General features: G+C 46.7%; 2 protein-coding genes across 2 annotated transcripts; both read left to right on the top strand.

Annotated features, from left to right (window-relative positions):
• The first annotated feature begins 2,447 nt into the window (after positions 1–2,447).
• LOC134147034 (mitochondrial ribosome and complex I assembly factor AltMIEF1) lies at positions 2,448–3,034 on the top strand. Its single transcript, XM_062587739.1, has 2 exons — positions 2,448–2,563; positions 2,791–3,034. The coding sequence occupies exon 2, from the start codon at positions 2,817–2,819 to the stop codon at positions 3,027–3,029; it is 213 nt and encodes a 70-aa protein (XP_062443723.1). The 5' UTR covers positions 2,448–2,563; positions 2,791–2,816; the 3' UTR covers positions 3,030–3,034.
• Positions 3,035–3,134: 100 nt separating this feature from the next.
• On the top strand, positions 3,135–12,665 carry MIEF1 (mitochondrial elongation factor 1). Its single transcript, XM_062587729.1, has 5 exons — positions 3,135–3,221; positions 4,385–4,533; positions 4,684–4,864; positions 6,941–7,203; positions 8,297–12,665. The coding sequence occupies exons 2-5, from the start codon at positions 4,390–4,392 to the stop codon at positions 9,101–9,103; spliced, it is 1,395 nt and encodes a 464-aa protein (XP_062443713.1). The 5' UTR covers positions 3,135–3,221; positions 4,385–4,389; the 3' UTR covers positions 9,104–12,665.
• Positions 12,666–22,533: the final 9,868 nt, after the last annotated feature.

Genomic DNA, 22,533 nt, shown 5'->3' with positions numbered 1-22,533 from the left:
GGGCAACAACATGGCATTCACCATGCTTTAACTTGGCATATGCAAAGTCAGGAAAAAAAAAAGCAAATATGTTGTATGTAAAAATTATATAGCTCCAGATCGACTCTACCAACTCAGGAAAGGATCTGAATGTCGCTGTAAGCAGTCCCCCACAGACCTTGGCTTTGTGAGCCGCTGCAGGTTAAAAAAGCGCACACAAAATATTAGCATGCAGAAGGAAGAAGAGAATAATATGGAAAATATGATAATGCTATTATGTAAATCAGTAGTATGGCCTCTCTGGGAATATGGTCTGCAGTTCAAGTAAGCCTTTCTCAGAAAGACTGATTAGGGGCATGGCAAACTCGCACGTGAAGAGAGATCAAAACGATTGGGGTTGTTTATCTCAGAAAGGAAATGAACAGGAGGAGATTGGCACAGAGCAAGGCAGTTCGGAGTCTGTTTTTCTTTCTGTTCAATTCTATCACTGTCATATCTGGTGTCACTGAGAAGTGCGTAAAGTGATGTGGCTCTCCTCTGCCACACAGTTTGTTCTTTCTCTCACCCTCTCTCCCTGGGAGGCATGGCGTATGTAGTTATGTTTTCTGTTTTGGTAGGATTAGGGGAGGAGGGCATAGGGATGGCTAAAGATGAATAGTTACTCCCTAGAGCAGTTCATAGTAGAGAAGGTACTCATGAAAAGGGGGCATTTGCACTTGGACAGAGTGGACTGAAGGTCCTGGTTTTGGGAGGCTTGTTTCATCTCCTCAGGCCAGCTACTGCCTTCATCCCAGAGCTCTTGGCAGACTTTGGAATTTCCAGGCAGGCTATGGGGTTCTTTGGAGATAAAAATACGGAGCTTGAATTTAGTAAGTTATTCTGAAAGAAGCATTGGGGTCACTGGAGGTACCCTCAGCGAAACAGAGTTAACTCATTGCTCTCTGTCTATTCTAAAACATGAAAAAGACTCTGCCCCTTTACTATTTACTTCACATCACTGCTAGGCAGCCATCACGGACAGGCTGTGATGACTGTGGTAATCTGTGCTGTGGATGTGACTCACTGCAGCATGCTGAACTATCCCTTTCTTACATGAAGCCACTGGATGGCATTTGGACTTGTCAAAGTCAGAACAACAAAAGGAAATGTATATCTGTGCTCTAGCTGTCCTGAACTGTGGAGACCACGCTCGCAAGCATGCAAAGCCACTGAGGTCAATAACCCAGTAAGTTTCAACAAAGCAAATGAAATGTATATTGATAGCAAGACTTTCCTGTGTAGAACAAGTACAGTGTCACGAGGAGGTACTGGCTTTGCCTGCACAGCCTTGAACAAGCAGCATCAAGCACGAAGTCAAGGACTGTCTGCAAGCCCCTGCCTTCTGCCCCAGCTGCTTCACAGCACCTGGCCTTATTCCACCTTGCAAGCTTGTTCTCAGTGCGAAAACAGAATCTGTCTTTGAGGGCAGAAAATCTAAAGGGAAAGCATCAGCTTTCCCACTAGAGCACAGGCTTGAGGGTTTAAACCCATTTTTATTGCAGACTAGCATTAAAGCTAATGAGGGAAGGGGCTTCTCCAACTTTGGCTGTTCAGCTTGCCCCACTGTGTTCCGAGACAAGTTACAGGCACAGGAGGACCTGCGTGAGGTATTTGCTGGGGCAATTCTTGCAGTCCTAACGGAACTGAGTCCTTGTAGAGTTCCGGCCTAGCAATGAAAAGAAAAACAGTGTTGTTTCGAAGCAAATCTGTGTATGTCAGGGATAAAGAGCCATTTCACCCACACACTCGTATCTTGGTCTTTCCAGGCCATGCCGGGAGGTTCCCCCTTCCCACCTGGCCTTTCTCCTTCCCCACAAGGGTCCCTTAGCCTTTCCCTGGAAGGTCTTCAAGTAGCCCCAGCCAAGGTCCTTGCTCTATCCTCTCCCTCTCTCGCGGCAGAGGCTCTGAGCACTGCCCACACCCCTCTCCCCTCCACGAACCGGCCCCGGCCCCTCCCTGCGGCAGGACTGCAGGACACCTCGCCCTACTCCCAGGTGCAGGCCGGGTGGCGAGGCCTCCCTCCGCGCCCTCAGCCCAGCCCAGCCCGGGCGCGGCGTGCTGCCGGCGCTGCCCCCAGCTCGCCGCGCCCACGGCGGGGAGGCTCGGCCTCAGTCTGCGTGCTGCCTCCGCAAACTTCACCCTGAAACCGGCCCAGCGCTGGGCCGACCCCCCCCCCTCCATGGCAGCCCCAGCCGGGCGCTGCTGGCGAAGGGCCCAGGGCGGCGCGGCGCGGCCCCTCCCCGCCAGCAGAGGGCGCCGTCGCGAGCGGGCGGGCGCCGCCCCGCGCCCCCTCTCGCTCGCCGTCCAGCCGGAAGGGGGAGACAGCGCTGCGCTCGTGGCCGCGCGCCCGGCGGCCGGCACGCCGGAAGTCCTCTGCGGAAGGACGGTTTGGGCTTCGGGGCGCTGGCTCGTTGATTGGAAGGGGCCGGGGTCGCGACCCGGAAGCCGATCGGCCATGTTGCCGGGTGACCCCCGGAGCGGTGCGGACCCCGCCGAGGGGCCGAGGCTGCCGTGAGGGGCCCGAGCGCCTCCCCGATCCGCCCCGGTGAGTACAGGGTGGCCTCTCGCTGTGAGCCCCCCGCGACCGTCCCGGGGCCCCGGCGGCGGCGGGGCGGCCCCGCTGGGGAGGGCCCGGCCGCGGGGCCGGGCTGTGTCTGCCCTCTCCCCCCACCCTGCGGCAGGCCCGGCCCTCGGGGGGGGGGGGGGCGTTATGCCGGGGGCCGGCGGAGGGGAAGGCTGTGCTCAGAGCTGCCGTCCTTGACCTCTTTGCAGAGCGCCTGGCTGCACAGCTGTCCCCCATGGCCGCGTGGTCCCGAGAGGCCGTCCTGACCCTCTACCGGGCTCTGCTGCGCCAGGGCCGCGGGCTCCGCTACACGGACCGGGATTTCTACCTCGCCTTCGTCCGCCGCGAGTTCCGCAAGAACCAGGGCCTGGAGCGGCTGGAAGATAAGGAAAGACAGTTGGAGAAGGGGCAGGCTTTCCTGCACAGCAAACTCGGGGGCTTGGTTTAGAGATTCCCTCTTTTCCTTTTTTTGGCTTCTTTTGGCCCCGCTTACTTTCCTTTTCCTTCCAAAATCCCCATCTTCACCATGACAGATGTTTAATGCTCTCTGCCTGCCACTACCTTGAAGAAGCCAGGAAGGCACTTCCACAGCTGTGCCAGGGCTGCTCTCCTTTCCCCTTACAAATGCATTAGGCCACAGGTAGGTCATTCCAAATGATGTAATTATGTTCTTTAGGTTAATATTACAGTTAGTTTTATGAGAGAGTGTTATTTTCTGCCTAGCAATCAAGAGTAACTGGAGCCCATGTTCATCAAGAACCTTCTTTCTTAGAATGTAACTTGGTCTTAGAAAAATAAAAAGGCTGTTTTAAACTGCCACAGTCAGGCAGGCACTGAACCTTTAACTGGCTTTGAAACCGACTTACAGAACTGACCTTGAGCTGGGTTGCAAAAGTTTCATGGTATCTTCATTTAGTTTCACTAAGGATCCACCTATAGGTACAGTGATGGTAAAGCTTATATGCCTCATTGACCAGGGAAGCTCTTTGAACATAAATATCAAGATCAGAGATTAAATGGGAATTGAAAGTGTAAACCTAAACAAATGTGGACGTTAGTCCGTGTTTTACATGACTTGTTTGAGAATCAAACCCACCAGCCTTGCAGGCAGGAAGAAATGACTGATGAAAGCAAGGAAGTTTTTCCTTTTGTGGTTCAGTGTCGTGCTGATCCTTGAATGTTTTGGGAATACCTGGTTTTAGGCTTTGCCCCAAAAATGAGTCTGGGAGCTGACGGATACCTATCTGCCAGCTTCTAGGAAGATCCTGATTTTTCATGGTCAGGCACCAGATAGTCCCTACATTGCCTTGTCTGTGAAAAAATTATATGTTTTAGACTGAGTAAGAGAAAATAAATTGGTATAAAAGAGGCCATGGTCTGGCAGAGGAGCACCACCTAAAAGGAAAAGACACAAATAGTAATATAATGCTACACAATACACAGGATTTCATTGCAAAATGTTACTGAAGCAAATCTTACCTTTTATAAAGCAGTAGGTGACTGCACAAATAAATCTACTTAAATAATTACTAGTCACACAAAATTGGGGTGTCTCTCTTCCAGTCATGAACAGAGCTGGAGGCAAAAAAATGCTGCCATTGCAGAACTTGGTCAGTACCGTCATTCTGGCGTGTCTGGGAATAAGCAGCCCCTAGAAGGAAGATAATTAAAGAGGATGTGGAGTTAGTCCCTTCCTACGGCTCGGTGTTAAGACCCCAAGAGCACAAAGTGTGTGATGGAGGAAACGGGAGCATCCTGTTAGGGCTGTGCTCTTCTGATCCTCTTGTTCAATGCTCCTTCCAGATGAGATGGCAGGTGCTGGGCCGCGCAAAGGGAAAAAGGACGACAATGGCATCGGCACAGCCATCGACTTCGTGCTGTCCAACGCGCGGCTTGTGCTGGGCGTGGGTGGAGCTGCTATGCTGGGCATCGCCACGCTGGCCGTCAAACGGGTGAGCCTGTGGGGCGATAGGGTGGCCTGTGAGCACAGGGGCACTGGAAAGCAGGAAAGCACAACAAGGACGTGGGGTGCTGGTGCTAATTTGGGTGAATCGCAAGCACTGGGCACTTAACTCAGATCGTGCCTGCTGATGTTGCTTTAGATGTACGATCGGGCGATCAGTGCTCCCAGCAGCCCTACTCGCTTGAGCCAGTCTGGAAAGAGAAGCTGGGAAGAGCCAAACTGGCTGGGATCCTCCTCGCGATTACTGACCCAGGACATGAAAACTAACCTGAGCCGCTCCCTGCAGACCCTTCCCACTGATCCTTCAGCTGCAGACACAGGTAAGCAGCAGTGTGATATTCCTGCGTGGCACAGTCATCCAGACCCATAAACCCTGCATTCATCTAAAGGAATGTAGGAAAAGGGAATGCTTTATCTAGCCCAGTGACTTTTGGGAGGACGATTCAGGGAGGTTAAACATGTCTCCTGATAATTTCAAGAGTTAGAAGTCAGTAATGTGTCAGGAGTAATAACTGCCTGTTTGCATTCTTCATGCTTCTCGTGACTTTATGTGCTTAAATTTTATTCTCCATTGGTCATTTCTCTTTCAAGTTGAATAGTTATTATCTGTGCAATCGCTGCTCTTAAAAAGACATTCCACACCTTTGAATATCTTTGCCTCTTTGTACCATTCCAGTTCTTCCGCCTCTTTTTGAGAGAGGAGTATTAACATTATGAATGTACTAGCAATTTACATGTAGCAATATTTTCTATGTTATATCTCTTATTTTCCTAAAACACTCTGTAACTGTTTGTGTTTATAGTACTACTTATGAACGAGCTACTGTCGTCATCACGTTATAAACAGTGATTTGAAGTTGTTTTTCCGAACAGAGTAATAAGTAATATAGAGTCCATCAGTGTTTGTTTTATGTATTTGGTTGTTTTTGCTCACAGATTTTACTTTTCATCCCCCAGTCACTTTGTGAAATTGGCATTTAGAGATTTAAAAATTGGTGACCTTTTCAGCTGGGTGATTTTGAACCTGAAAAATAAGTGTCAAGCTTTATCTTGGTTTCCAGACATCTACAAAAAAGTCATCTTCAGGATGGCAGTGGATTTGCTGCTGAGGAAGCATTAAATAACTAGACAGCTGTGTTAAAGGGGGTCTAGATCGTTAGACTGGATTCCCAAAAGATGAGCAGTGAGGCTTTAAAGCATTGATGATAATGTCTTGCATATTTGGCTTAAAAATAAATTAAAACTTAAAATTGAACAAATAAGTTGTTTCATAAGCGGTCATTGAAGTCTGGTTTCCCAGGGCTTTACACAAACCCTCCTATCTGCCCCAGGAGGCCACAGTGGGACAAGAGACAGAAGTCACTGAGGTTGAGCAAGATAGATCCATGTGCTGCTTAGCTGCCGTTCTTCATGTGTTGCATGGCAAAATGCCTGTTGCCAGACAAATGTGGAATAGCTGATTGCCTTAATGGTGCCACTGGCTTGTGGCATCTCTCCTGTGTCCTGCTGCTAAAGTTCCACAGCCTTTGCAAAGACTTAGGATCTCTTAGATCTCTAACTTTTTTCTTAATCCTGGCTAATAACCTTTGAAATTCTCTTGGTCAAGGTTGAGAAGTCTGAAAGGTAGATGGGAAGCATAGACTCATTTCTGTAAGAAAACATTCTGAAAAAACAGAATTTAGAGAAAACGTATGCAGGTTAGACATTGCTTAATAGTGCCAGCAGTAGCAATACTGACTTTTGCCTAAGGACACGTTCTCTTGTCTTTGACCGATGAAATTTTGAGAGAGGTTTTTGCTGGGGCTATACTTGTGTGAGTTCTCCTGGCCCCAAGGTCTGTCAGCTTACGATCATGATAGATGGTGGTCACAGAACCTCAACAGCTACTTCCTTTCTAGTGTCGTGGTTTTCTCTGACCTCATACCCTAGTGAGGAGTGGGCTTTGCTGATAATTTGTAAAAAAAAAAAAAAAATTATATTGTTAAAAACTTAAAACATTCTCGAAAAACCGTCACTATCTCCTTATCCCTCACTCTGGCATTGTTTTAAAAGCAGCTGGTCTGGTAACGGTGCTGAATTTTTGATGAACTTGAACGCAGGTACTGCCCACTTAGCCAATAAAATACTTCTTGTGCAACATGAGAGCATTAGTCTTATTCTGGCTAAACTCCACATCTAGTAACTTGTTTTCTTCCCCTTTGATTCTTCCTTAATGGTTTCTTTTGAAATTTCTCAGCATCTCCCTTTTGAGTGGTACTTGTGTAAAGCATGCAAAATGTCTGCTAAAAGCTTTTTGCGACCTAAGAGAGTGCGCTTCTGTGCAGCAGATTCCTTGCTGCAGATGACTTCACAGTGAAACACTGGGGACGATCAGCAGTCTTCCTTCTGCCTTGCAGACTTTTTCCGACCCACAAAGCCCAAGCCATCTGCCAAAAGGAGTCAAATGGAACTGAAAAAATCACGCCTTCGTTTGTCTCTGCAAGAAAAACTCTTTGCTTATTATCGGAGGAAGGTAGCTATCCCAGCAGATGAGCAGGCCCGGGCCAAGCAAGCAGCTGTGGATATTTGTGCTGAGCTGCGCAGCTTCCTGCGCGCCAAGCTGCCGGACATGCCCCTGCGTGACATGTATCTCAGTGGCAGCCTGTATGATGATTTGCAGGTAATTCCTGGGGCCGCGTGATGGGTCGTTATTCAGAAGGCTGACTAGCCAGGGGCATTTCTGGCTTCTCTGTTAGCAGTGCTGTCTCAGCACAACATTCCTCTGTAATAAGGCTTCTGGTGTCGCCTTTCCCACCGTGGAGCCTGGCGTCGATTTCTGCACTACTTTTTGAACAGGCATGACCAGATTGTTCTGGCCTTGTCTATAAAGCATTTGCTGTTTGCAGCTTTTATTATTTCCGACCCTTCTCTCCTTTCTCTCCTTCTCTCCCTTTAGCGGTGTTTTTCTTGGTAGATCTCCGCTTCTGTTTTCTCTCTCTCTGTCCCTTCCATCTTCTTCCAAATATATGACATTCCCTTAGGACTCCTGTGTATTCATGTAGGTCTTCCCTACTTTTTTTTTTAATGCATGACAGACCTGGATTGGACAGCAGTCCCTGCTGCATATCTCCCTGATGGAAAGATGCCCATGGCTATAGTGAGTGATTCAGAGGCACGCTTTTTGGGTTGAGTCAGAGCTCCAGAATGGAGTGTCAAATATCAAGTGAAACTTGAATCTGGGGTCTTAATCATATTGGTGAAAAGGGACCTTTAATGACCTTTTCCAATCAGTGTGGCAGACTGGGTGAGGGCAGTACCTAGCTGTAACATGGGATAATTAAACCATGGCAACTTAAGCTAGGCTAGAAATTTAATACCCTCCTGTGTTAAATTATCCTGTGGCATGGCTGTGCCCTGGGCCAGCTGCATCTTGCATCCAAGGAGTGGGCTTAGAGCAGTAGGAGGCAAAATGATTCTTGTATGTACAATCCATGTCGGGTCCTTTAAGTATTTGAAGATTTCTAAGTAGCAAGTGCTATATAAGCACTAGCTTGTATTATACTTGGAGTTATTCCACTGAAGCTGGGAAATGGTCCTTCAAAATGTCTTTTGATGAAAGGGAGGCTGTGAATCCCATGCAGAGAGGAGAATGGGACAGCTGAATGCTTATTCCAAGTTCCTTTGAACAGAAGGCTTTCTAGAGGTGGTGGGAAAGAGAATGAGCGTGCTGGGAGAAACATGGTCCTTACTTGTTTTTTTTTCTCTTGTGAAAGGTAGTGACAGCTGACCACATCCAGCTTATTGTGCCTCTGATGCTGGAGCAGAACTTGTGGTCATGCATCCCTGGCGAGGACACTATCATGAACATTCCTGGCTTCTACTTGGTGCGTCGGGAAAACCCAGAGTACTTTCCCCGTGGGAGCAGCTACTGGGACCGCTGTGTGGTGGGGGGTTACCTTTCCCCCAAAGCTGTAGCAGACACTTTTGAGAAAGTTGTAGCTGGCTCCATCAACTGGCCAGCAATTGGGACTCTCTTGGATTATGTGATCCGTCCAGGAGCTCCCCCAGGAGATTTGACGCTGGAAGTCCAGTATGATCCAGAACGACATCTTTTTATTGACTTCCTACCATCCCTGACACTGGGTGACATCATCCTTGTGGCCAAACCCCATCGATTGGCCCAGAATGACAATCTGTGGCGGCTGAGCTTGCGGCCAGCAGAAACTGCTCGCCTCCGAGCCCTGGACCAGTGTGATTCTGGCTGCCGTTGCTTGTGCCTGAAGATCTTCAAAGCAATATGCAAGTCGAATCCAGCCCTGGGTCACCTCACTGCCAGCCAGCTCACAAATGTCATTCTGCACCTATCTGAAGAGGAGTCCAACTGGTCCCAAGATGTGCTGGCTGACCGTTTCTTGCAGGCACTGAAGGGACTGATCCGCTACTTGGAGGCAGGTGTCCTCCCTAGTGCTCTGAACCCCAAGGTGAACTTGTTTTCAGAGCTCACCCCGGAAGAAGTGGATGAGCTGGGCTATACCCTCTACAGCTCTCTCTCAGAGCCAGAGGTCTTGCTGCAGACGTAATGGGGCCTTATGGGAGGAATGTTGATGGTGGTTAGCCAAGATGGACTTTGATTACTGCGAAATATGTTTCCTTCACTTCTCTCTCTCTGTCTCCCTTTGGCTCATTATTATTTCCTGCCGTGGAGCTGGTGCTCCCACTGGATTTCTTGGTGCTACTGGTCCATTTTCACCATCTCTGTCCCAGCAGGTACCTGTTGGCTAGGGAAGAGAGGATAAAGCTGCAACTGTAAGATTGTTGGATGAATTCTGCTGATATTTAAGTGTCTACCAAAAAACACTATGCACTTCTTTCTCCTGTGTTATACTTACTGCAGTGAATCAGTTTTGGTCTGGAGAAGGTGGAACTGGGCTGGTGAATCCAGTGATGATTTTAGCAGACTTGCATTGAGGTCTTTTCATTTCTTCCTCTCTGATTTTACCCCCATGTTTCTTTGTCTCCTCTGTTCCGCAGTGTTTCACTTCCCCCTTTTTGTCCCTCTAACCTAGATGTGCAGCCTGAATGAGATGCTTTGGATAGGGCTACTTGCTGTATTTCTGAATGAACTCTGAATAATGATTATATTGATAGTACTTGAGTCTGTTGAGCTTGGAAGAGGAGAATGCACGTGCCCATGGCTCCTGCTCCTACAGAGCCTCCTCATCCTTCATAAGTTGAGTTTAGGAGTAATGTCCAGCCTGCTGCAACATAGCCTTCAATATGGGCAATTCTCACTGAAGCTGTTGCAGGGAGTCTGGGAAGAAACTTCTGTGGTCTGGCTATGTGATGAGGCTGAAGGAGCAGAGCTTGCCATTCCTGCCTAGCCAGACCTGTTGGGTGTTGCTGGTGGGAATGGCCCTGGGAATGTAGAACAGGGCGGCTCTTCAGATACCTCTGGCCTAGAGGAAGAGAGGCTATGGGGAGGGGTGGGAGGCACTCATGGGAACGGGGATTATTTATCATCTTTCCTCTGAGAGCATATGGCTGTTCTGGTTTTTTAGGTGGTGGAAGCAGGACTGTGTGCCTCAAAGGGTTTTTTAATATGCACATGTAAGCCAGATTCTCATCAGGTATAAGCTAGTGAAGCTGATAGGACTGTCTTGATGTTATCAGTGCAATACTGACCCATGCACAGAAATCAGTGTACACACGCACTGTTGGCATTTAGAAAGAAGCTAGCTTCACCATCTGCTTTCAGTATGTCTTTTAGTTTTTCATCCCAGTCACCTCTGAACTGAAGCTTTTTCTTTTCCCCCTCCTTCCTCATTCCCGAGTGCTGACTTTGCAGCGTTCTTAGTTTACAATTACTATTAGAAAGCTGGGGAGGGCACACCTTCCTCTTCTCTTTGGACCTATTGGTAATGCACTTCTGCTGACTCCTGTTTCCCAATGCTATCGCACTGTTCTCCCTTGACTGTCCTTCCATCTGCTGCTGGAACATGGTATGGTTTTGAGGGAGCAGCTGCAGCACAGCTGGCATGTTGTACACTAGCCACAGGGACTCTGTATACTCTGCATTCAGCCTTTTGGCCTCTTGCCTTCAGAAAGGGGGAGAGATGGTGTCCTCCTGAATCTGGGGCTGTGTATCTCTCAAATGACAACACAGTCATCCTTAGAGAATCCTAACTGCCTTTCCCCACCTTTAGCACCTTCCCTTGCTGTCAAGCGTCCTAACCAATGGAGGGGAATAGCGCAGCAGCAGAGGCTGGAGGAAGCAAGTACCCTTTACCCCCTGCCTTTCCCTCTGGATTTACTCCCCTTTCACAGAAGAGTTTCAAGGTGAGTTTCAGAAGTGGAACCGCAGAGTCTTTTATCCCTTGTTTTCTTCTTAGAGGCAGTGCAGGTGAGATGAAGGAGGGCACATCTTTCTCAGGCAATCCGTCCATTTTAGCAAGTATGTCAGATAGTATTCTGTATACAGTGATAACAGGATGTTACATTTTAAATTATTTAATCCTTAGGGTACTGGCATTTTCTAGACTGCCAGATGCATACTTTGAAGTTTGTGTGTGTAAATAGTCTGTAGTCTCTAAAAGGTTAACAGAAATTCTGTTCGTAAGATTTTGTGTTTTGTAAGTTTTTGCAGCAGTCAGTGTTGGGTCTGTTGTTGATTGCTCTTCACTCTATTTCCTGGAATTTTTCCTCCTTCTTTTCCCTGTCCTTCATTGCCTTTCTGATGTCAGCCTTCCTATCCTAAAAGCAGACAGGTGAGACTTGGAGCCCATAGGGTATTTGGGGAAATTCCCCTTTCTTCTAATTACTTGAAGGTCAACAAAAATATTAAAATATCAGGGTTGTCAGGAGTTCCCCACAGGTTCATTTCTTCAATGTGATCTCACCCCTCACTTGGTGCTGGCTCCAATACCATGCTCTTCACACAGAATTGAGCAGCAGCATGGTTTGGAATGATCAAAACTATAGACACAAAAAAGGTGAGACAGAAGTAGGAGGAAGCCAGTGTCTGAATTAGCTTCAGAACATTTGCCACATACATATCTGTATATAGAATTTTTTACATGAATGCTTTTGCTTCTTCCTGGCAACCTAATGAATTAATATTTTATGGCCATTTCTTGTTGCTGCTATTGAGCTGAATTTGTGTATCAGATGGAGACTGAAGCTGCCTTTTTGCCTTTCTTGTTGACTTTGCTCCACTTCAATCACTTCCATCCTTTCTTCCTTTCAGTTTTCCCTTCTTCTGAGCTAGCCACAAGCCCATTTGTGAAAGGCAGATACTTACTTTCTAGAGGCAGCCCCCCCAGTGGGCAATAACTGCCCTGGCAGTGGCAGTCTCAGCAAAGGCCAAAGATGTAATAGGTCACAGGGACACTGCACCTATGAGAGTTTCAAGAGCAGGGTCAGGCATAAGGGGTGACAGAGGCAGGGAAGAAGGAGCAAGGCAAGTATGCAGGAAGTTTACACTAATGCAGTACCCAGCCTGGGGTCAAGCAGATTGTTGGAGAGTCTTTTGAACCAGCACGTTTCAGTGTTAAGATGCAGTGTATGTGTTGACATACAGCCGGGACGTCTGCTTTGTCTTATCTATTGGTAGGTTTCTTCCTAGCCAAAATTTGAGTACAGAGCAGAGGGGGCTAAAGGCAAATGTGAAAAGGGCAGCTCCTGACAGAGCGACTTGGAGACAAATGATTGTAAGAGGCCCAGAGCTTGCGCTGGCTGTTTGCTATCTGGGTTCCAAAAATGCCTTGGTGTGTTGTGCTATAGCTTAGCTAACACAAACTTCCCATGAGACTGTTGTCTTGTACCCTCTAACTGTGGGGCGAGGACCAGCTTGCTCAGCAGCAGGCTTTCAATGCTGCTGAGCTCCACTGTTAACCTTTCCAGTCAAATGGATTTCTTTTTAGGTATCTAAAAGCAATTATGGAAACAAGAGGCTGCCCTCTGCCTCCTGGCAAGCTGCCATCACGGCCCTCACTCTTAGCATCTGGGTACTTGCAATGTGAAGCGAAGAGATGATGCCTCATCTCTCGCAGGCATGGAGGCTGTGGATTCGTAAAGGGGAAAGTCTAGTGCATGGTCTGTGACAGAGTGTGTGGAATTCTGAAATAAAATAATTTTCCACAGTAACCTGGTTGTCTCTGATGTGTTTATAAACAAGAGTGTCTGTTTGTTGTCTCTGTGCCAGGGAGGGGCATCACTTCTATGTTCATATAATTGTGTGCTGCCCTACTGCCTTAGGGGACTGGCTTGCCCCTTGGTGATTCACTGCCCTCCCTTTATGGCTTAGGGTGCTCAACAGTCTGCATCTTGCCTTGAGAGAGCAATCAGCTAGGCACTGCAACATGCTCACTCCTGGCAGCGTTCACAGAAGTCACAAGATGCTGCATAATTATGGAGCTGTGCCCTCCCTCCCTCCCTTTCTCTGATAGCCCACATGCCTGGGCACAGACCTGTGTTTCATGTGGTTCCCCGGATTTCATAGGCTTCTGTGCCTCTTTTAACTTTCCTGTTCAGACTTCCCGCCCTTGTTCAATGACCCGGTTGTTTCTACATGCCAGTTCTCTCCCCTGCCAAATGTACTCAGGTCTTATCCACGCATCAGCCTCGGGGCAGTGAGGAAGCCACCGTGCCATTAGCCTGTGTGGGAGCGTACTGAAGTTCTTCACTTAAGCCTCAGTTTTATGTGCCTACTTGGGGAAGAGGGGAAGTGTTGGACATAGAGATTTCACTTTTGAGGGGTCCTGGCTCCTTAAATTCTGGGAAAACATGCTAGGGTAAGGACGTTGTCCTGTGAACCTAGTGTTAAGAAGGTTTCAGCAATTAACATTTAACTATTTGGGAGGGGTATATAATAATTTGAGAGTGCACATATCTAAAGAATATTTCTGATACTACTTCCTCCCCTCCCTTTAATCTATTCTGTGGTGAAAAACATCAGGTGAGGTCAAGCCTATTTGGTGTCACTTGGATTATTACAGGAATAGCTAAAACAAGATGCTTGGTGGAATCTGCCAGCTATGACTCCCTCAGATAAATGCCCGTAGAAAACCTAGAGCTTGCAATACCCGTTTAATGCATGCAGAAGTTTGCACCTTTGCGTAAAAGCTGTCATGGCATGAACAGTGAGGAAAGATCAAAAGATCTAGGTCTGTTTAATGTACAGAAGAAATTATTGAGGGGAGTCATGGTAATTATTTCAAGTATGCAAAAGTTTGCTGCAAAGGAGCATGGCATGAATGGTTCTCCAGGCTGTGAAGATCAGCTTGTGGTTTGCTCTTAGCTGAAGGAACAAAAAGTGAGTTTGGGGAGAAGTAAAATACTTTGCACGTGTTGTTATATAACCACCATCTTTACCTGGGAATGAATTCACCCAAACTCATGTTTTACCTGCTTGTTCCTGAATCTTTTAATTTTAAAAATAAATATATAAATTCCAGTCTGATTGTTCTGTAAATTAATCTTAGCCTGGGGGAAAAGAGGGTGGCTGTACCCCAACTTTGAGATTATCATGCTAAAGCGTTGAACTGCGTGATGAATGTCTTTTTTCTTTTTCTGAACACTTGATCACCTCTGTGGTTTTTTAGAGTTTATTTTAATATTCCAGCTCCAGAAAAGCTTCAAACAGCTGCTGCTTTTTTAATTTAGTTACAGAGAAAAATGAGGAATCTCTTCCAAACGAATAGTTTCTCTTCCAAATAAGATAAAATATGTTGGCCAGCTACCCACGCTAGGTATGATTCAATGGCTCCAGCATGGGACTGGATCTTGAAATGCTGAGACTTAACTCACAGATGCAGCGAGAAAGAAATGTGAGATTCTCCCTCTTCCCAGTGAAACCCAGCATTGGCTTCTGATCCTATGGGTCTGCAGTCTAGACACTTGGGTAGCTAGTCGGGGTATCTGGACTTTATCTTCTTTATCCCTGTCATGCTGAGCTTTATGGCCTGAGGGATGTAAGAAATATTATCCCTCCCCCTTTTTTTGGATTCAAAAACCTTTAAATAGCACTCATGTAACAAATATGCCCTCTACAGAATCAGAGAGAGCACAATATAAAAGTTTTATTAGCATACTCTGAGCAGGACTACATTATTCACAAATGACAGAACTCGAAATGTGGTGGTGAGCAGGCTAATAAAATCTTTATAGTACGTGATCCCGTGGAATAATCTTGAAAATGGTAAGACAAAAGACAGTGGTCAGACCAAAGGGTAAGGCAGGGAAGATCTGAAATCATTCCCTAAAGAGAATGTGCTCTTGACACTTCACAACTAGTAGGAAGAACAAGAGAAATACCTTGGCTTACGAAATTCAAACTTTTCCCGATATTCCTGAAGTGCTCATGCAGAAGTCAATTTTGAACAAAATCACTTTAAACACATTAAAAGTCAGACTGATTTTTATTTTGCTGTGCTGGTTCAATTTCCCTGGCTCCAGTGGCTAAGTAGTTCTTTGATCTGTCTACTAATGCTTAGTGCTAAGCCTCTGGTGGGGGAGGGATATATCAATTCTAACCATGTTCTTCGTGAAGAGCCATATCCATAGAATAATGGGCAAAAGCTGTTGTTTGCTTGGCTTTTCCGTTGTGTTGGTTTTGGTTTTTTAGACAACAGCTCCTTTAACTTCAGCACAAGCCTATCCCTTTCCTTACTTCCAGCCTTTTCACTGTGGCGGAATTGTCCCCGTTCCACAGAAGCTGGGACAGTGGTGATATATTGTCCCATTAGACTTCCCATTATTGTGATCCCAGTCCTGTAGGACACTTGTCTCATTTTGCTCAGCATTGCAAAGGACCGAGACCCAATAGGCAACAGATGCAAGGGCACGGATGACAAATGATGGACTGCACTGGCTCTTTATCTGTCCCATGACAGACATTACTTCAAAGCTGGTAATGCTCTAGTAGGCTTCTTATCCTCTTGAAAGGCAGGAAGCAATCATTGCTCAAAGCAGTATGTCAGAGAAACATTTTTGCCTTCAAATTGTTTAATTTATTTAGCACAGAGGATAGTTATGGCCTTGGACACAATAACTACTCTCACTTATCTAAATAATATCATCTGAATTATGTTCAGGCTTCTGGTTGTTTATAGCAGTGGTGATATTGCTAACAGAGGGCCTGAGATATGTTGAAGCAAAGGTAATAAAAGATGCAGTATCCCACAGGCCACGGAGCCACAGCTTTCATGTTGCTTATTAGTACATTGAATGCCAACTTCCTGGCATTCAACCAAAGTTGTTTTTTGCTGAGCTAAGCGTGTAACCAAGGCACAAAGCTTCTCTTCTTTTCCAAATCACTGCCTGTGGCCATGAGGGAGACTGTAGCAAGCATCTAGTCCAGTGCCTTTTCTTGAACAATCAATTAGTGATTTGGCTCAAGAATGCTTCCCCTTTTTTTACTGTGTCGTTTCTGTTCACATGGACATTAGAAAATAATGCTTAAAAAAAAAGTGTGTGTGTGAGAGAGAGAGAGATCCATCTTCAGTCCCTCATTTTGCACTTCAAAGGAAGATGCTTGGTGTCACTGCCATAGTGGACTCCCAAGCCTCATGATCTGGGACAGACTCACTCCTTTTGTGGTCAGATATTGCCTCTCCTGTGTAGGGGAGACTCGTATCTCCAGTAAGTGCTCAGCATGCAAATCAGTCTCACTGAGACTGTGTGACTCAGATGTACTGCTCAAATGTTACCTGCCTGGACAGTGACTACTTTGTCCCAGACCCACAGGACATGGCAAATCCAGGACAAGGTCTCAACAAAGTCTCATCCTTTGAGTACAAAAAAAAGGTGGCCAGGAATAACCCCCCAAGAGATGAGAGTCACTGGCTAATTCCTTCCTCAGATCTAGCTGTAAGTCTCTACACCACCTATCTCCACATTTGAGAACAGAAACCTCCTCCTGTTACTGGACTGCAAACCCTCCTCACAAAGCACCACAGTGGCACAGATAAGAGGGGCAGTGTGTTGAGAAGCCACAACACCTAGTACTTTGGCCACGCAAACTCCTTTGAGGGCTACTCTCCAAATTGCCTATGATTAGGCCCCCCCCCATAACACAGCCGGAAAGGCTCTCCAAAGCTGTCACTGCCTAGGTCAGTCATGCTGGCTGCAAGCCCGTGCTGAAGCACTGGGGGAAGAGCAGTCTCAAAATCTTTTGAAAGGAATCTCTTTGTTTTCAGTCCAGCATCCATTGCCAGATCTCCAAATGCAGTGACCTTAGAAGGGAAGACTACGGTCATTCAGGATAGTGATATATAAACTCAATGATAGTCTATGTCAACATCCACCAGGAATGTCTCCCTCTTCCCACCTTGAGGAGGAAATACTGAAATAGATCAAAGTCCGCTGCTGAATTCCAGCCACCATGCGGCTGCTACCTACTAGAGGGGAGAAACATTACCAAATGCCTCCCCCAGATGTCAAATCTGGCTCATTACTAGCCACAGCAACAAAGGGCACCCTGAAGGACAGAGAGTCCAGCCCAGTGATCTGCTTGGACACAAGGCCTCCTTACTGGTCCTTGCAGCAGCCATAGCTCAGCTGGAAGGGCCGATGCGGTACACATGCTCGTGAGTTCGGTGCTGTCTGCAGTATTCCCTAGGAATCCAGACAGCTATAGCTTCATCTGTGATTCGTACTTAAATGAGTTTTGGAGCTTCACCTAAACTACCTGGTTTGTCCATGCTCCAGCAGAAGCTGCATGGCAGCACCAGGAAAGAGGCGACTGCACACACAAGGTATCCCCCGGATCCCGTTTGAGTTCATTAATAGGATCTACCCATTTACAGTCTTTTTTCTGGCCTTACCAAAACACACTGAAGTTAAAACAAATCCCGAGGTGGAGTACACATCGCCCTATCAATCAGAGAGGCTCCTTCACCCAAGCTCAAATAGCTTTTTTTCCACGTGCTTCAGACAAAGCTAATGTTTGTTGAACTGATATGGCAAAGAATCCTCATTTTGACAAATCTGAAGAGCACTGAGATGCTGAAAGCCAAACCTACTTAAACGGTGAGGGGCTGTTCACTCACTCACTGGTATCTGGGGCTATTTGAGAAGCTGCAGTCTCATAATCCACCATCCACACTTGCTTTTCAGGCCTCAGCTATTGCAAACTGCACTTATAGGAAAAAAAGGAATTTGCATTGCCACTCTTGCCTTAATACTTTTTCACAGGAAGGTGAAAGGCACGTGCACACATGTGATCTCAGCAGGCAGTGCTCATGTAAAGGTATGTTTACTTTGATATGCACTGAATACACGTATATCTACAGCAGCGTATGTATTAACTACAGCCTCCTAAAGAACAAGTTACCATGGGATGTATTTCTGTTCTTTTATTGCTTTGATGACTGGAGGGCTTCTGTTTGTGTACTAAACTGCTCCCACGTTTCCTATATATAGTTAGGGGTTATTCTTGACTCCCAACTCCTTCCACCAAAGGAAAGCAAGACTGGAAGATGAAAAAATCAAAATATTCCCTAGCACTCAGAACAAAAACAGTTAGCTCCTCTCCCTTCCCCCCTTCACAAACACATATTTTTTGCTAAAGATCATTTTCAGCCACTTGTAGCTTTGCTCAGAAAAATCATGCTCAGGCAAGTTGCAAGTTAAAAATCGCCTCCCTCGTGAGATTTGCACAATGTTTTTACTTGTGGCAGTTGGCCACAGATTGGCTGATTCTGAGTAACTAAGCCTCTGGAGAGCCATAGCTTACAGGCTATTAGTATGTGCTTGGCATGCCCACGTTTGTTCAGTAAGAAAAATGTAGGTGGACAACCAGGACTGTTTCCATATCCATCTAAAATAATTGAACTGTAAATTGCAAATGTAAATTGCAGATTTAATCCTTATTTTTTATTACTTTAATTTCAAATGTCAGCGATATTTACATAACAGGATGGAAACATAAGAAAGTGAGGGGGTGAGTAAGCAAAGAAAGATTTATTGAAGGTTCCCTTTGGTGCGTGAGTCCAAAACAAACGAGACACAGCATATGGCTAACTTATTTTCTATTTGTGTGTAATAAAAGATGGATGCTAATACCCTCAGCTTGATCTTTAATCATATTTATTTACTTTTCAATGTAGTTTCATTTTGGAATGTGTATAAAGCAATCCCTAAAGAGCGCACAACGAGAATCTGGCAGAAAAGATCCCTTCAGGTATCTATTTGTGCCGCATGAGGAGGGAGGCAACCAAGCGCTGAGAATTAGCCCGAGCCCCAGAGTCTGTCGGTAACTCCTCTGGGAAATTGCTCCCAATTTCTCGGTGTTTTGCCTTATTCCTCCTTTGTATTTTCCCTTAGCGCTCCGTCTCCTGGAAAAATTCCTGTTGGTTTCAGGCAATGCTGTGTCAACTGAGGGGCAGCTGTCTCAGCACTCCAGGAGAAAGGGAAGATTTCGGGCTATGTTACTTTTGCCAGTTGCCTTCTGGGCCCCAGTAACACCTACCCGCCTGGCTACCCTGGTCTATAAGGGGGGCCCTGGCAGCCCCCCACCGACAGGCCCCTGGGGCTTTGCATGCAGACAGTCTAGACAGTGCAGGGAGATGTAACTATGGCAACATTTACGTCCTCTCTTTCTTTTGTGTACTTAATAACATAGCGCTCTGCACGCATATCTCCTGCGTATTTGCTGCTGGAGGAAGGAAACTTTCTTTGCTTCTTAATGTTGAACAAAAATAAGGCCTATACGTCGACCTTCCCTCCCGACAAAGCAAGAGGGTGAAAGGAGGACAAGGAGGAAACCTGGAGGCTTTTCGTCTCCTGGTGCTGCTGTTTGGCTGGACAGGGCTTTCTGCAGTGCCGTATTTACCTCGGCAGTTCATCACTTCCTAGCAAGGTCACTTTGGCCTCTATCCTGCAGTGAGCTCTGCGCAAGCAACTCCTCCTGCCTGTGGCTGGTCCCTCACTTCTGGGTATGGATGGGGCTTACTTATCACAGGAGATTTCTTTGCTGAGAAGTGGTGCCCAATATAGGAAAATAACACCAACTGTACTAAAGCTGACAACATGTCAGTAGGAGATTATTGACCATACACATAAATTAATGTTCATTCAGAAGCCATTTTTTTTATCATCATAGATTTAATTTTCTTCAGAGCTATCAGACATGTCCATGCAACGTTTGAGCCACAAATAGGTTTTGCAGTAGTGGAAAGGGACACTTTTTAGACACTTTCGAGATAGTAGTGGGTAGCTAGTTCTCTGCTTAGAAGATACTTGTCATTTTCTATTTATAAAAATTCCCCAAGATTTTTTTACTTGAGTGTAAAGAAGTATCTATCAAAAAACTTTAGCCATGAAGAACAAACCTTTAGCGTAACATGGGCAAGTAGAAAGAGATGATTTATAATGGAATTAAAGATGGATCTTACGAAATTATGTAACAAGTAATTCTGTAGTCCTTTAGGAGACCAGGAAAACACACTCTTTACTAAGTGGCTGGTTTTGGTTAGTTCACTTTCTGGGTAGGGGACAGTTAAAAAAATGTCTGTCTGGAGCTCATAATGCAGACAAATTTCCACATCTATGTACACACAAAAGGAAACCAGCAAGCTGGGGAACAGGCAGATCTGGGTTAAGTTTCTCATTGCCTATTTAATTTTTGCTTGCGTGATTCTTGCTCACACATACCCAGAGTCCTTTCACAGGAATCTATAATTATTTTCTCAAGATGAAGGATAGGGTGTGTATAGTGTTTTCATTTATTTGGCTACCATTACAGTTTTACAATCATCCTTTTCTTTTCACCTAAAGGAGGAGCAGGCAGGCAAGGTGAGGAATGTGAGAGCTTCCCTTTAGCCAGTCAAGGCATCAGGATACCATCTACCCACCCACCCAGCCAATCATCCGCTTGGCCTCTTTGAAAGCTGCTGCATCCTCTAAATTTTGCATTTAAGCACAATCTGCCTACTACTTGGTGCATTTATCAGAACAGTCCTTTTAGATCACTGAATTGCTACTGTGGTTTTTCTGGCGTTGGAGGGCATTTTTCTCCGCCTCCTCCATTTTAATGAGTCATTCCCAAATCTGTGCTTGCTTCTAGAAAGAAAAAAAGAAACAACAACATGGAGGAAAAAATACGTTTTTTTTATTCAGCGATTGCATTCAGATTACAGATGCAGAGTGACATACTCTGATTTGTGGTGATGGTGGTAACATCAGACTGCTAAAAGTAGAAACTGGGTCATGCTTGTCCTTGCAAATTATCAAATAATAAGTTCCAGGCACCTGTGTGTGTGCTAACTAAATGAAAGCCAGGGCTTTACACAAGTATTACTGAGGCCCTAACTGGAAAACAATGAGGCTTTTGGCAGAAGCAGCTGAGGGCAATTTGACCTACACAATGATGATGTTTGAACAAGACAGAAGCGACCTCAGCTCCCTGTTGCAGTGCTGCAAGATTGGCAACAGGGAAGAAAACGTTTGAAGCTGCATAGGTCTGACCCCATGAGAAAGGGCACACGTAGAAATCTGTGCTGTTGCAAGGGTCTGACGGTGATGTAATGGCACACTGCCACTGTAAGGGGCCGGGCCAGTCCACTCCAGCTCACTTGAGCTGACATTTGTTTGATCCAAATGAAAATTAGGAGGCCTAAACCAGCAGAAAAACAACTGACTTGCATCAGTTTTCTTGCTGGGTTAGCTACCAATCTCACCAAGGGACAAGATAAGCTGGTGGGATTGTATAGCCAGGAACTGGGTGTAAGGAAAGGAGCAGGGCTGCCTTCTTCCAGAGCATCAAGTTGATTTAGATGAGATAAAGCATAATGTGAAACTGCACTTCAGAAACTTTCCAAGGTTACGCTGCTTTATGCCGCTGTTAGGCTATGTAGGTGATCCACTAATGCTCACATTAATCTGAGTAATGTCTGTACAAAGAATAGAGAAGTAACAGTGTCAATGTGAAACTGTACAGGAAGAGGGCAAGTTCTCTTTCCTCAACTGGGAAATAACCAAATTCATTTTTAGCTTTTGGATAGGTTCAAGGCACTAATTAGACTCATGCTCTAGGGTGCTAAGTGGTGTGGATCTCCAGCTCAACATTGTGCCAGAGCTGCAGCGAGACCAGCACGCAAACATGCACACATTAATATGCTACACCTATATACAGGCACACACACAGCCTGTGCCCCAGAACAGCTATAATCTAAAGGCTGCATTTGTCTGACAAGCAGCAAGGGAAGGCCAAGATGCCCTGGGCTGACACCTTATCTGGGGGAGCAGAAGCCCATGGCGGCCTGCTGGTTACTTCAAGCGAGTGAGTCCGTGCCAGCATCTCAGCCTGTGAGCAACTGTTATCTGCAGCCTGGGCGTTGGGCAGGGGACCACAGGGGCTCTTGGAAATGACGGGGGGGAAGCGCTACCTCAGCGGGGAGAGGGAAGGCAAGGCCTGGAGCGGCGGTGAGGGGGTGCAGACTGCGGCATGCGCAAGTAGTACCGTGCCCCCCCCCCCCCGCCCCCTTCGCCGCCATCTCCTCGGCCAGGTGATCCTTCTCGTGCTCCCTCCCCCTCAGACATCTGGCCTCTTTCAGGTCCTAGCCAATAGCGGCTCACCGTGGACGTGAATAACTCGCCGTCAGCCAATCAGCGCCCTGTTTCCCACGTGGCCAGCTGCGTGATGCCTCCCGTCCCAGAGCCCCGTCTCCGCTGGCAGTTTCGAGCTCCCCTCCTCCCCCCTGCTAACGCTCCTTGAGGGGAGTGGGAGGATCCTCAACTGCTCCGTCACGTGACGCGACCTCGCTTGGCGCGGGAGGCGCGTAACGCGCATCATATAGTCCCTCCGCCGGCTGCACCGTGGCCGAAAGAGATGGGGTGGTTGCTCTTGCTGGTGCCTCCTGCGATTAAAGCGTAGCTGGTCGCAAGGAGAGAAGCCAAGAAAGACAGGCTGCACGCTGCCGGCGGCTGGTGAGAAGCAGATGACAGTTGGCGGAAGGACACCTGACGACCGGATCTCGTTCGCCTCAGCAGTGGTATATAAAGGCGGAGCGCG

This window comes from Rhea pennata, chromosome 1 (genome assembly GCF_028389875.1).
Source record: "Rhea pennata isolate bPtePen1 chromosome 1, bPtePen1.pri, whole genome shotgun sequence".
Classification (NCBI taxonomy): domain Eukaryota; kingdom Metazoa; phylum Chordata; class Aves; order Rheiformes; family Rheidae; genus Rhea; species Rhea pennata.
This window is presented reverse-complemented; position numbering and strand designations above follow the sequence as displayed.

Excerpts from the sequence above, each read along its gene's own strand:
- MIEF1 (XM_062587729.1), top strand. The coding sequence starts at position 4,390 with ATGGCAGGTGCTGGGCCGCGCAAAGGGAAAAAGGACGACAATGGCATC. Across the intron at positions 4,534-4,683 it reads CCACGCTGGCCGTCAAACGG|ATGTACGATCGGGCGATCAG; the intron begins GTGAGCCTGTGG and ends ATGTTGCTTTAG. Across the intron at positions 7,204-8,296 it reads GCCTGTATGATGATTTGCAG|GTAGTGACAGCTGACCACAT; the intron begins GTAATTCCTGGG and ends CTCTTGTGAAAG.
- LOC134147034 (XM_062587739.1), top strand. The coding sequence starts at position 2,817 with ATGGCCGCGTGGTCCCGAGAGGCCGTCCTGACCCTCTACCGGGCTCTG.